We start from the raw sequence: 15,000 nt of genomic DNA on the forward strand, positions 1-15,000 counted from the left end.
CTCCTCTCCTGCTGCTCAGGAGGATCCTCCTCTTCTTCACTCTCCCACAGCTGCTGGACGTCTGTGGAGAAGAAAGATTTCCTGTTAACATTTCAACCACCAGCCAGTAGCGCCGAGATCCAAAAGTGGCTGAAGGTATGTCGATTGCTGCTCAGCAGCATATACCGATCCCCAGACTGACATACAGATTCTCGGAGTGGTATGCTGCTGTTATTCCACCGACACATGACGGTATGTGCAGCTTGAGATTGTTACGGCACTGAGAGACTGTTGGATGGGTACCGCTCCCTGATGAATATGCAAATATGATGCCACTGGGCTGGTTTGACGACAAGTACTGCCGTAAATGTATACATTTTTTTTGTCAATGCTAACTTAACACATTACCGTAAGTAAAGGAACGTATGTATGTTGTTGGGATGTAGGCATATAGGCAGTAATTACACGTGGAACTCTTGCGATATGATAGTAAACTAATGTCTACATTTCTGCCTATACACTAGAGAGAGCTAGCCTTAGCTAATATGGCTAATGTTAGCCCAGCCAACGTAGCCAGTCTGACCAATCGATAGCAGAAACTTTGAGCCAACCAACAAAATAGTGGTTATAGTGACAGGTTTTCATTATTACGAGAACACGATAATACATTACTTAATATAAAATCTACTTCACAGGACATTAACCATTATGGCATATTATGTATCATGTTCACTAGTGAACATGATACATAATATGCCACAATTGGTTGGCTCAAAGTTTCTGCTATCAGTTAGTCAGACTTGCTATGGTAGCTGGGCTAACATTAGCCATGCTAGCTAAGGCTAGCGCTTTCATTAGCTGTAGTTTATAGGCAGAAATTTAGACATGTGTTGAGTTAGCATTGTCAATAAAGATTTTAAAAAATGTACACATTTACGGCAGTACTTGTCGTCAAACCAGCCCAGTGGCATCATAGTTGCATATACATCAGGGAGCGGTACCCATCCAACAGTCTCTCAGTGCCGACACATGACATACATACCGTCATGTGTCGGTGGAATAACAGCAGCATAACAGCAGCATACCACTCCAACAATCTGTATGTCAGTCTGGGGATCGGTATTTGCCGCTGAGCAGCAATCGACATACCTTCAGCCACTTTTGGATCTCGGCGTCACTCCCACCAGCACCGCTACTTTCTAAAATGTGTGGAGACGTTCTGCACTTTGATACTATGTTTGTATAACTGCATGATTGTGAGCTGTTATTCCTGCAAACTCACCTAAAACTGAAAACCTTTTCCCACCTTTTCCCAGCCCACTGAGGGCTTTTCTGGAAAAACACTGATGTTGAAACTTCTATCTGGAGTTCAGCTGAAGGATTTCACAAGGTCGAGTTATTTAATAAAAGTTTCAACATGAGTTGTTTTAAGTAAATCTCTGACATGAACTGGGAGGTGAAGTGGTTTACCAGTGTGTCCACTGGACAGACCTCCAGGAGCAGAGGCTGTGTTAATGTTAATAACACACATTATTTATATGAAATACTACTACCACAGTATTAGAATTGTTGCCCCTGTCCAGGAGGCACTGGACCAGCTCTCCATTATAAAGGGTTAGTTCCCCAAACCTGAGACCCCCGTCTGAGTCCAAAAGTCTACCTGATTCCTCTGGATCAGAACCTGACATGAGCAGACCTCGAGTCAGATACTTCCACCAGCCACGCCCTCTAAATGATCAGTGCACTTGGTCAGGTGCTAGGTTGGATTCTAGGGGCTTTTGGTAAACCCTCAGGGACCGTTTCATTCTGTTAGGTGAGAGTGAAAACTTCCCCCTTTTCAACTTAACAGTCTGGTGTCACTTCCTCTTGGCCTCGGCTCACCACAGCTTCTCTACTGATTTAACATTTCCTTCATTAAGCATCCAAACTTCAATACATCCATTTAAATCATGGCTAAACACATTACACAATCTTTTACTGCACGTACGGCAAAGTTATTACTTATATTAATATTGTAATCATGACAGAATCATCCCACGTTAATACAATGTAGCAGGCAGAGCTTTGATATATTTCAGAATCATTTCAGGACCATGTTAATGTCCATTATACTTATATGTGTTTAGCCGGAGTGTATGAATCTCAACTTTTCTGAGTGTGTGTGTGTGTGTGTTTGTGATACTTGTATTTGTGTTTGAAAGCAGTAAATGGATCTCAGATTTTCTGACATAACTTAAAACAGCTGTTTTTTGAATGGAGTTTGGTTTACCAGCGTGTCCACTGGACAGACCTCCAGGAGCAGCTGTGTTAATGTTAATAACACACATTATATGTAATACTACTACCACAGTATTATACATGTTTTTATGTATATTCCACTATTGATGTCTTGACATTATTAAATCATTTTGACTTCTTTTCTTTTCATACAAGTTGTCTGAGCAGTGTTGGTGGAACCGAGAGCTCCAGCTTCACTGTGTCTGTTGTGAATGTGACAGTAAAGAAGTAATAAAGTGTAAAGTGAGAATAAGAAGTAAACAGAACCGACCTGTTCTGTGTAACTGGACCTGAGGCTGGAAAACAGCGTCCAGTAGTTTCCGTTGTCGACACAGTTCCTCCTCGTACTCTGCTATCGTTCTTTCAAACAGCTCAAATATCTCTTCAGCAGCCGCAGTTAGTCGCTGCTTCATAAAAACTCTCAGCGTTTGGACTTTAGACATTTTCACTGACTCACACGAACTTTTCCTCCAGAAACACTCCGTTAAAAACTGTCTGCTCACTCTGATGTGCGCTGTGTTTACAGTCCGCTCGGCTCCGTCTATTTCCTGCTAACAAGCTAAGTTAGCTTCATTAGCTCCGCAGGACAGCAGCAGATAATTCAGCTGTTAAATAAAGTTAACAGAACAGAATCTATTCTAATGTATAAAGTCCATAAAACAGTTTGTTTCTGTCAAAACTTCCCCGACCAGCTCTGTGCGACCACGTTATGTCTCCGACTACTTCCGGTTACCATCTTCTTCTTCTTTGGTGTTTAACGGCGTTTAGCTTCCTCCATGTAGCATCACTGCCTCCTGCTGGTTCCGTCCGTCTGCTGCTTGACCTTTTATACAGTCTTCTCATTATTGTTCCTGCTAGCAAGAGATGCTAGCTAACTTTAGCCTTTCTATTGATTTTGTACAACTTTATTTAAACGGTTCCAAATGTACACATTCTTCTTCTTCGTCGTCTTCTTCTTCTTCTTCTTCAATAAAAATCAGCAGAAGAAGAAGCTAACGCTACACACTCCAGTCCAGCAGGTGGCGGTAAACACCCGATGACTAAGCCTGCTACAATAAACAAAAGAAGAAGAAGAAGTGGCACCGGAAGTGATTGTAGCTACCGCGGCTAACAAGCTAACCTCTTCTGTCACCTTTCACATCAGTTACCATGAAACAGAGTGAACCAGAGCCTGTGTGTACAGACACACGTCTGCAGGTGGACTTTGTGTGAAACTTCGGGATGTTTTCCCCCCAGACGTGTCTCCTGTTAGCTCATAATGCTAAAGGTAGTTAGCCTAGCTTGCTATCTGGAAATGGACGTATACAGAACTTGACCACAAAGCGCTAACAGTTAGCTTCGGTGGAGACTAAACACGAGATGTCAGAGTGTCCAGATAAACACGACGAACACGCAATCATAATTAATAGTTTTAAACATCTGAATTGTCTGTTTGCTTCCTACGAAGCTAATGAAGCTAACGTAGCTTCCTGCTGGAAACAGACGGACGCGGCAGTGATTTAATTCAGCAGCTCGACCAAAGTCAGTCTGGAGGAAAAGTGTCTGTAAATGTTGATTCAACATTTTAAACTCGACTAACTGCGGCTGCTGAAGAGAATCTGAGCTGTGTGGAGGAAGATGACGGAGAACGAGGTGGAACACAAACTACAGGACGCAGGTTTGTATGTTTTTAATGTAATAATAGTAATATTGATGATAATAAACAAACTCAACTGGAGTCACATTGCTTGCTGTTGTACACACAGTTGGCCGGTAAAGCGCCTTATAAATACAGTTTGTATGAGTTGTGCTTTTACTAAATATGTTAATATTATTTTATGTATTGACTCCCTTTCAAAATTAATTATTTAAACCTCTCATTACATTATTATTGAGCTCGTTGTAAAGCTCATTACAGAGAACAGAAAGTCAGAAAATGATTCAGACAACTGATTAAAAATATTTGTCACTCACTGAAGAAATCTTATATTTACAATATTAATGAGGTAATAATACAAACTGCCTCCACCACTGAATAAACAAGCTGGTCCAAAAAAAAGGTCCCAGGACACTGTTTGAAACTAGAGAGATGGCAGGGTCCGCCACACATAAACACAGTAAAACAGTATAAATTAAAGGTGTGTGAATCGACCTGGACATAAATCAGCAGTGTGATCGGTCTCGATGTCGCTGCTGGATGGAAATAGGTGAAACAGTGATGTATGTATTTGTTTGTTGTCCGCAGACGTCCAGCAGCTATTGGTGATTAAAGAAGAGGTGGAGTGGAGCTCCAGACTGGACCAGGAGGAACCACCAGAGCTGCCACACATTAAAGAGGAGCAGGACGAACTCTGGACCCGTCAGGAGGGAGAGCAGCTTCCAGGACTGGAGGAGGCTGATATCAAGTTCACATTCACTCCTGTCCCTGTGAAGAGTGAAGAAGATGATGAAGAGAAACCTCAGTCCTCACAGCTTCATCATATCAAAACTGAACAGATCAGAGATGTAGAACATTTGAAAACAGAAGCTGAAGGAGAGTTCTGTGGAGGACCAGAACCAGAACCAGTCAAGGACTCAGATCCAGATAGTTATTTACAAGCAGCTGATGATGACAAGACGTCACACTCCTCTGAACCTGAGACTGATGACAGCTGGGACTGGGAGGACACCAGAGAACCTCGGGCAGGTTTAAAGCGTCTGCAGAACAATGAAGAACCTGTAGGAGACGTGAAATGTAATGTTGGAGGGAAACCTTTTAGTTGCACCATTTGTGGCAAAAGATACCCGCGGAGGAACTCCTTAAACGATCATATGAAACTTCATTCTGAAGGAAAACGCTTCGGCTGCTCAGTCTGTAAAAAAACCTTTCAGTGGAGAGCAGGACTGGAGAGGCACATGAGGATCCACACCGGAGAGAAACCATTCAGCTGCTGCTTCTGTGGGCTGGAATTCGCCCAGAACTCCAGTTTGATCTCACACCTGAGAGTTCATACAGGAGAGAAACCTTTCAAATGCTCAATTTGTAAAGCACAGTTCCGTGTCTCATGTAATTTGTCCAAACACATGAGATCACATTCTGGAGACAAACCCTTCAGCTGCTCAGTGTGTGGTAAGAGATTTGCTCAGCGTGAAACTCTGAGACGACATTCGAGCGTCCACACGGGGGAGAAACCGTTCACTTGTTCAGTTTGTGGTAAAACATTTGCACGGCCAGAAAATCTGAGGCGACACTCGACCGTCCACACGGGGGAGAGACCGTTCAGCTGCAGCGTGTGTGAGAAAAGATTCACTCAGCTCGCTGTGATGCAAAAACACAAGTGTGTCGGTGAGAGCAGCCAGAACAAATGAAGCTGCTGAGATGATTTTTTTAATCAGTCAGATTGAAGCAATAAAGACCTGAACAGTGAGACACTAAACTGTGATACAGCCTCAAATATCATCATGATAATAACTCTGTTTTTAATCGTGTCTACATCACTTCATTGTTTTTCACTGCAGCTTTTGAAACTTGTGTATTTAAATTGCCTCCAAGTGACGACTGGAGACGTTCTGATCGTGTTTTTATCCTTCCTGATAATGAATCTGATAGCTGCACTTGCTCTTCCTGCCAACACTGAGTCGTAATCTGATTCCTGCGCTTTAAAAACTGTGATGTGACTGCTTGTTGTTTGATCCGACTCAGGTTAAATCCTTCAACATGAACTTATACAAAACAAAGACTGTCACTTCTGGTGCTGTTATCAGAGCAGAATATCAGAATATAGAGAAGAAAGGGATACATCGTGTTTTTAAAAAGGTCTTAAAGGTTTCTCGTTGTTGATTTGAAGGCAGGTTTCTCTTTCAGCCTGACGTGTGCGCAGTAAAAACTCTCCTGCTGCAGTTGGTTATTTAAAAATAAAAACTCTGTAAACATTTCACTTAAACGTAACACGATGTGTCCAGAGGTGTGAATGTTTCTAATTGTGTGTCTTTGTCAACAAACCTCACGTGCAGATCCAAACCAGCAGTGTTTTTGTCCGTCCCTCACTATCGTCTGACTTCCTGTCTGTGGTCGGTTCCTACTGAAGAATAAAACCTCAGAGTCAAACACGATTGGATTCACTGTTGTATTCTTTAATTACACAGAAATTATAATTACTTACTCACTGTACTTAAACTTCAAGTCAGTCAAGTGAAGTCGCTCCATAACATTTATTTCATCTTGTCAGTACTCGTGTTGTACCTGAATAACTTCCTCATACGTCCAGCAGGAGGCAGCAGACTCTCACTGAACTACATTTAGAAACTGGAGGATCTTTTTCTGTAAACACTTCAGCTGATTTATTTTATTTTTATTTATCAGGAAATCAGAAAGGAAACACTGAGAAGTCTTTAAATATCCGTAATGTGTCCAGTAAATCAGGGTTATTGGAACTGGGCGGATACTGAACTTGACCACAAAACAGTTAACTTCAATGGAGACTAAACTGCGAAGCTACTGAAGCTAACTTGTGTCTGTAAATGTTAATTAAACACTTAAAACTGGACAAACTGCAGCTGCTGAAGAGAATCTGAGCTGTTTGAAGGAAGATGACGGAGAACGAGGAGGAACACAAACTACAGGACGCAGGTTTGTATGTTTTTAATGTTTCTTCACTTTAATAACTGAACTTTATGGACATTAATACTGTTAAATTGGGCTTTTTGACATGACATTTTTATTCTCACTTACCAGCAATGATATAAAACAGCACAAAAAGTAAGGAAATCTGTGTTTGGTAGATTATTTCTTTGTTGTAAAAATGCTTCTTCGCAATAAATCTTATACCGGCAACACATTTATAAGGAACATGTATTTGTGGGATGAGCAGCAGAGGTGAGTATGTGGGTTGCACTGTAAAGATATTTGCCAAATCTTTTTGTTCTTCAGTTTGTTTTATAGATCAACCATGAGAAAAAACACAAGCACAACTGATTAACGTCAGAGAACCACTGAATGTACAGTTTGTACATTCTTTGTTTGTGATTATTCAGTTGGTATCAGGAGGAGAAACACGGTGTCCCAACATCTCTACATGTTGTTATAATTATTTTGCTGACATTATCAGGTGACTCAGAGGTGTGTGAATCGACCTGGACATAAATCAGCAGTGTGATCGGTCTCGATGTCGCTGCTGGATGTAAATAAGTGAAACACTGATGTATGTATATCTTTGTTGTCCGCAGACGTCCAGCAGCTGTTGGTGATTAAAGAAGAGGTGGAGTGGAGCTCCAGTCTGGACCAGCAGGACCCACCAGAGCTGCCACACATTAAAGAGGAGCAGGAGGAACTCTGGACCCGTCAGGAGGAACTCTGGACCCGTCAGGAGGAGGATGATGTCATCAAGTTCACTCCTGTCCCCGTGAAGAGTGAAGGTGATGATGAAGAGGAACCTCAGTTCTCACAGCTTCATCAAATCAAAACTGAACAGATCAGAGATGGAGAGCTTTTGAAAACAGAAGCTGAAGGAGAGTTCTGTGGAGGACCAGAACCAGAACCAGTCAAGGACTCAGATCCAGATAGTTATTTACAAGCAGCTGATGATGACAAGACATCACACTCCTCTGAACCTGAGACTGATGACAGCTGGGACTGGGAGGACACCAGAGAACCTCGGGCAGGTTTAAAGCGTCTGCAGAACAATGAAGAACCTGTAGGAGACGTGAAATGTAATGTTGGAGGGAAACCTTTTAGTTGCACCATTTGTGGTAAAAGATACCCGCGGAGGAACTCCTTAAACGATCATATGAAACTTCATTCTGAAGGAAAACGCTTCGGCTGCTCAGTCTGTAAAAAAACCTTTCCCATGTTCCAGCTGTGAGCATCGGCCCTGCTTCAGCAGTCAGATGGCGTCTGCTCCAAGAACCGCCACGCCACGTTTGACTCGTCATCTTCGGGCCTGTGCGATGGGGAAACTTCAAGCTGGGGTTCCGCAAAACCAGATTGCTGCATTACTGGGAGCGAGCCCGAGTACCATCTCCAAACTGAAGGCCAAGCTCCGTATGACGGGGGACGTCATAGACAGGCCGAGAAGACGACACCCCAAGAAGACGGTTTCTCACGCTGTCAGCTCGTAGGAACCGCCGACAGTCTTCTACAGATTTACAGTCAAAGTTTGCCGGGCGATATGGCCGACGACTTTCTGCCTAGACGATCCAGAACAGGATGCACGCAGCCAATCTCTGGTCTCACAGGGCTGCCAGGAGGCCGACCACGACCGCCCCGACACCGTCAGGCCCGCTGAGTGATCGTATGAAACCTCATTCTGACAGAAAACGCTTCAGTCTGTAAGAAAGCGTTTCACATGAGGATCCACGCAGGAGAGAAACCATTCAGCTGCTGCTTCTGTAGGCTGGAATTCACACAAAACTCCAGTTCGATCTCACACCTGAGAGTTCATACAGCAGAGAAACCTTTCAAATGCTCAATTGATAAAGCACGATATAATTTGTCCAAACACATGAGATCACATTCTGGAGACAAGGACCAGCAGGACTGAACCAATCAGGACCTGAGCAGTTCTAAACTGCAGTTCTAAACTGCTCAGTTGAAGCCACATGATCAATTTAATTCAGTTTTTATTCGTGTCTACATTCCTTCATCATTTTTTCACTCCAGCTTTTGAAACTTGTGTTCAAATTGCCTCCAAGTGACGCCTGCAGACGTTCAAATACTGTTTTTTTTTTTCTCCGATTCCTGCACTTTAAAGAAAACAATGTGACAGCTGTCATTGTTTGATCTGGTTCAGGTTAAATCCTTTTGTACAACATGAACTTTGCTGGAGAGTCCATGAAGTCTGTTCATGAGTTTGGGCTGCTTGTGCAGTAAAAAATGTTTTTTGTTAATAAATTACAGCTTTTTCATAATAATTTCTCTGTGTTGATAAATCACATGTTACCAGATCAGAGCATCGGGGTATAGAACACACGTCTGGTGCCGGTATCAGAACAGTCCAATCCTTCTTCTCCGGGTCAGTCGGGAAACGTCGACTCTGATCGGCTGATTTCTAAAAACCAGAACAAGATCTCAACTTGAGTCATTTATACTTTAAATGCTTTCACTGTGCTAAAATTTAAAAACAGTTCAGCACTTGTTTCATTAGAACAACAGGAGGTTTTTAGTTCTATACCTGAATAAGTTCCGCAGACGTCCAGCAGGAGGCAGCAGACTCTCAGTTTATTTATTAGGTTCTGATCAGAAAACAAACACAGAGAAGTCTTTAAACAGCCCTAATGTGTCCAGTAAATCAGGATTATTGACTCATTAATAATGTCCGAGCTTGATGGAGGAAACTTAACATGTCCTGATGTTTTGCAGTTGACTTAATGGACACTGAGTGATTTTTTAAAAATGCATTATTCATGGTTCATTACTGAATCAATAATGTACAAACACATTACAAAGTTAATGAGCTCTTAGTGGAAAAAGGTTTCTTACTGACTCATACTTCAGGTTAAAAGTAACATAAATATAATGTCAAATATAAAATGTGTGTTTCACCATTAAAGCTGTGATATCTGACATTTATACACTCGTTATAATAATCTAAGTACATTGAGTTGTGCAGTGGATTCATGAAATGAAATGTTCATTTAGTTTAAACGTGTGAAGGACAGATTGAGTTAAATATAAACACGATGATTAGATGAAATCATTCCGATGACGTGTGTGTGTGTGTGTAGACAGGGGGAGTGTGTTTGGTGTGTTTGTGTAGAAAGGGGGAGTGTGTCTGGTGTGTGTGTGTGTGTGTGTGTGTGTTTGGTGTGTGTGTTCACCTTGTCTGGGTGTGTCCCTGTAAAAGCAGCAGGTACTGCCGCATTTTCGTCTGTCGTCCCTGCTGGAAACACTTGAACCGTCCGGGATGGATCTGTTCTCCGTGAAGACGCTTCTGGTTCTGCTTTATTTTACAGGTGAGGAGAATTAAAGAAGTTAAAATAAAAAGCTCTCAGTGGGTCGATGAAGCTGCAGATCGAACCGGGATTCAGGATTTATTTTTATGTTTAATGTTTAATGTGCGTTTCCTGCTTCACTTGGCGGGTGCAGCCTGTTTGAATGTTAGAAATAAGAGTTTATTTGTAGGAAACTTGTGTTTAGATGTTGTTTTCTGACTCCATCACTGCTCCTCCGTCTCACCTGTCCTCCTGGTTCCCCCCTCCTCAGGGTGCTGTGTCGGGCAGGATGATATCCTGCCGGACGGCCCGGTGGACGCGATCGTGGGGAGAAATGTGACTTTAAAGACTCTGCTGAAGAACCCGACGTTCATGGTGGTGACCTGGAGCTACAGCGACGGAGCCGAACTGGCCTCGATTGTCGCCGTAGCTCAGGGCAGCTTCAAAGTGAGCGAGGCTTACGAGGGGAGAGTTTGGGTCAACGTGACCAACGGGGACCTGACCCTGGGCCCCCTGAAGGCCACAGACAGCGGGGACTACAGCATCTCCGTGACGTTCAGTGACCTCTCAACCAAAGCCGCGGAGATAAAGCTCCAAGTTCTGGGTGAGTCATTTCTTCCAGTAATCATCGCAAACTGTGTCTTTTGGAGATGTAAGTACTGCCTCAAATCAGGCTACTGTATGCCGAATTGAACAGCGTGTCCCTAAAGATGTAGAACATTACTTTAATTAAATATTTTACTGTTTTGCAAACTTTAATTTTAAAAATAAAAAGTTTGAACGCGTCTGTCCGCTGAACGAGTCATTTAAAACAACATTAGGCACTTTTGTGTTAGTTTAAACCGCTTCTTGGATTTTATCTGCGCCGAATTGATCAGCAGCACGTAGAAATCCAGAAACAAGTGCGTCAGAATATATTTTGCGCTCACAGCGTTTCTCTGGGACGCTCACACGTATAATTACGAGATTTTCTGATGCAGTTTGGTGCGGCTCGAACAGCGCGAGCCACACCTGTAAAACGATATCCCTCCGCCGCCGCTCATTCTGAAACGAGCAGTTCATGTGTCGCTTAGCAACCGCAACCGCTGGAGGACTATATTCTTTGGCGGAGGAAAAGTGTTGCTACACTCCTGAATAGTTGTATTTATTTATTTTACACAATTTAAGCACTTGTTGGACATTTGAGCTGTTTGCTACGTTAAAAGGAGCTTCTCACACTGAGCTGTTTATGGGTGTGGCTTTACTGCTGGAGCCCTGTGTGTGTGTGTGTGTGTGTGTGTGTGTGTGTGTGTTTGTGCTGACCCCCTCATCAAAGATCGTCTCCAGCAGAGATGACCTCATGCATCAGTGGTATGAAGTTACTTCCTGGTTGTGCACCAGCTGATGTGTGCAGTCCTTTTTTCTCCAAATGGCCCAACCCACAAACTTTACATTGTGATGACGTCACAGATTTAAAAGAATGGCTCAGCTAGAAAAAAGTTTTGCAAATATAAACCTTCATGGATCGTTGTTGACCTTTTTACAGACGTATGCTTCAGTAGCAGTGTAGTAATGAGTCCTAAAACACAGAAATCTGTTAGCATGTTAGCATGTTAGCACATCTGGTTCCCTCATCTCAAAGTCTGTGACATTGTTAAATGTCCCACAGTTGAATTAAAAAGCTCTTCCGGGTGTTCAAAACAGCTAGCGGTTGTTAACAAGTGTCTAAACGAGACTACAGAAGTTGTCGGGGACATTATTGATCAGTTTATAGAAATCTGGATAGTAATTGTGTAGTAAGGCGTTTAAGTCATGTGACCGTGATGTCATCTGTTTGTAGCCTAACATTAGCTTCTAACTGCTACACATTTAATTTATGTTCATCTGTGGAGAATAACTGGATGAACGAAACCCATAAAAGTCATAAATTTGAGATTATTTTCTGCTATAATCCAAAACCCAATTTTTAAAATCCCAGTCTTTTTGCGGAGGGAACCAGGTTGATGCTAACTTCAGGGTTAGTTCCAAAAACAAACCATCGCTGCAGCTGTCTGTTGGGAAAATATATCAGGAGACTGTTGTGACTGAGTGACCACGAGAGAAGAGTCCGTCTAACATTAATGATTCAGGTCATAATCTGATAATCTGCGGTGCTGTTGTCTCCTGCAGGGGCGAGGCACAGATACTGTAAGTGACTCGTCAGTCAGCTGCTTGTTAACGGTGTCATACTGTCGAGTATCAGAGTTTTGAAACTCACACACACCCTGTGGTTACTGTGGCCTGTTGACTTTTGCAAAATCAAGGACTCTTGTTTGAACCCGCAGAGAACAATGACTAAATCTGCAGCTCCAGGATCAGTGAAACCGTCTCAGTTTGTCAGATTATGACTAGATTACGATCTGAAACACGACAGTAAAACCTCAAAAATAACCAGATCCTGTCATCTGAGAAACTGGAACGAGCAGGTGTTTTCTATCGCTCTACTAATTGATTGAGTGTCTGATTGTTGCAGCTTCTCGCAGCTCTACACAGTAAATAAATCATCCTACACGCTGAGAGACTCAAGAATCAACTGTCTTTGTGGTGCGTTCAGGAACAGCTGGGACAAATCCTACTGATTCTACCTTTAACTTTAATAGTCTTTATATTCTATTAATACGACGTGAGCTTCAGTTATCTTTGACCACAAATGTCCTTCAGAGGGAGACTTTTTACTCTGATACTCTGAGTACATGTCAGAGCCTGTAATCTATTACTTTACTGGAGTAAAGAAGCTGTCAATCAGTACTTCTACTTTTACTGGAGTAAAGAAGCTGTCAATAAGTATCTCTACTTTTACTGGAGTAAAGAAGCTGTCAATCAGTATCTCTACTTTTACTGGAGTAAAGAAGCTGTCAATCAGTATTTCTACTTTTACTGGAGTAAAGAAGCTGTCAATCAGTATTTCTACTTTTACTGGAGTAAAGAAGCTGTCAATCAGTATTTCTACTTTTACCAGAGTCTTTCCCAAAGACTCAGAGCACCCGTGTTTGTTTTGATTGTCTTGTCTCTTCCTGTCGGATTCTTCTTGCTCCCACAGGTCAGTTCGGTTGAACAAAGTTTATTTGAGGAAAACGCTCTTTAAAGGAGATTGTGTGTGAAGTTACTGGTTGAACTCTTGTCTGCTGCTCTGCTGTAAGAACGGGTTACCACTCCTTCACATTGTTCTCACACACCTACAGTTGCCCAATCATCAATAAACAGACGGCACATTTAGAAACAGAGCTGCAGGATTACTGAGAACGAGTCCAGCAGGTTGAGTCGCTGCGATCTCTCTGCCATCTTCATTCACTCCATTCACACACGTGGATTTAAGAGCGCGGTCGGCCCCGAGGCGAGCTGCTCCAGGAATTGGCCACCCCCACGTTTTAATCATGCTAACCTTAACGGCTCATTTCTTTAACAAAAGTTTATTCACCTTTAATCCTGATGGAAGAATCCACCCTGAAATACCTGAGGAGTCATTCAGATTTGACTTTTGACTTTTCAGTTTGTCTTTTTTTGTTCTTTTTTCTGCTGAATAACTGAACTAATGTTTGAATGATTGCGTTGTTTCTGCGATTAAACTCAGTTTGATATTAAAGAATAAGCTAAAAACTAAAAGTCAGGTTTTGTTTTCAGTTCCTAAGAAGCAAAGTGTGTTTTTATACTTCATGTACGAGTTTTGCACCGTACACCCAGTTTGTTTCAGCCCGTCATTTTTGCATTGCATTGTGGGAGGAATCATACATGTTTTATAGTTTGCACGCTCATTTTCTTTATAATACTGAATTATATATCACATGTATTTCTACACAACTTGAGCTTTATCAATATTACTGGAGCGAAATAAATTAATAAGTAGCTTTTGAGAAAATCATTTTATAGCAAATATTTGGTCGCATAAAACAAGAGAATGTAAATATACTTCTTTATTATGAATCCTGTTGATGAATGGGTCTCAGTGTTTCTTCACAGGTGGATGAGGAACAATAATGATCTCATTTCTTTCTCCCACATTCAAATCATCCAACCGTTCATTCATTTGTTCCTCGTGTTAAAAACTTCCTCCCTCGTTCTCCCTGCAGAGCCGGTGTCTGACGTCGTCATCAAGTCCAACATGCCCGAGGCCATCGAGAACAACAGCACCGTGATTCTGACCTGCTCTGCTAAAGGCTCCTTCCTCAAGTTCACCTGGACCAACGGCACTGCGCCCATCGTGGCCGACGGCAAGCGGATCACGCTCAAAGAGGTTGGTTCAGACGCAGGGAGAACCATTGATCTGCCGTTTGTTTGTTAATTTTTAATACTGGATTTATGAGTTTAAATGGATTTAATGATTCATTCATTCATTCCTGATCTTCAGCTCTCGTTCATTCATTTGGGAACTCAGTTTTTTAAATCATGTAGACTTTGCATAAACATTATGAAAATAGTTTTGCTTTCATGACGCTGATATGCAAGTCAGCGTGTGATAGAATCTTTCCATTGACACAGAAACAGGAACACAGAACACACGATGTGTTCTGATGAGACGTACTGAAAATAAACTTTAAAGTATTCCTTGTAACTTTTTAATTCTGTTCATTAATGTAAATCTTCTGTACTTTGTGCTTTGGATTGAATCACAGGATGAAAAGTCCAGTATGTTGACCATCACAGGTGTTCTGAGGACGGACCTGGTCGGTCCGATCGTCTGCACAGCTGCCAACAAGCTGGAGACGGAGAAGAGCGCCGCCTTTAACATGACCGTCTACTGTGAGTACTGCAGTTCACACGCCGTTTTACATCCTGAGTTTCTCTTCACTTGTGACTGAAACCGAAACTGAACCATCAAACGGTAACGAGAACTGAAAGTCT

General features: G+C 42.2%; 2 protein-coding genes across 2 annotated transcripts in view; both read left to right on the plus strand.

The window, feature by feature from the left end:
- Window positions 1–3,318: 3,318 nt before the first annotated feature.
- Window positions 3,319–6,327, plus strand: LOC115577699 (gastrula zinc finger protein XlCGF8.2DB-like). The gene is made up of 2 exons (XM_030410605.1): window positions 3,319–3,913; window positions 4,481–6,327. Exons 1-2 carry the CDS (start codon window positions 3,874–3,876, stop codon window positions 5,581–5,583), a joined length of 1,143 nt encoding a protein of 380 aa, XP_030266465.1. The 5' UTR covers window positions 3,319–3,873; the 3' UTR covers window positions 5,584–6,327.
- Window positions 6,328–10,006: 3,679 nt separating this feature from the next.
- LOC115577700 (carcinoembryonic antigen-related cell adhesion molecule 20-like) overlaps window positions 10,007–15,000 on the plus strand; it is a 24,727-nt gene continuing 19,733 nt past the window's right edge. Inside the window, exons 1-4 of the mRNA XM_030410606.1 lie at window positions 10,007–10,164; window positions 10,415–10,747; window positions 14,229–14,392; window positions 14,772–14,898. Of these exons, the coding sequence (XP_030266466.1) occupies window positions 10,116–10,164; window positions 10,415–10,747; window positions 14,229–14,392; window positions 14,772–14,898 (673 nt within the window). The 5' untranslated portion in view covers window positions 10,007–10,115. The remainder of the gene's footprint in view (window positions 10,165–10,414; window positions 10,748–14,228; window positions 14,393–14,771; window positions 14,899–15,000) is intronic.

This window comes from Sparus aurata, unplaced genomic scaffold (genome assembly GCF_900880675.1).
Source record: "Sparus aurata unplaced genomic scaffold, fSpaAur1.1, whole genome shotgun sequence".
NCBI classification, from domain to species: domain Eukaryota; kingdom Metazoa; phylum Chordata; class Actinopteri; order Spariformes; family Sparidae; genus Sparus; species Sparus aurata.

Coding starts and splice junctions, on each gene's coding strand:
- LOC115577699 (XM_030410605.1), top strand. CDS start 3,874: ATGACGGAGAACGAGGTGGAACACAAACTACAGGACGCAG. Junction 3,914..4,480: donor ACACAAACTACAGGACGCAG/GTTTGTATGTTT, acceptor TGTTGTCCGCAG/ACGTCCAGCAGCTATTGGTG.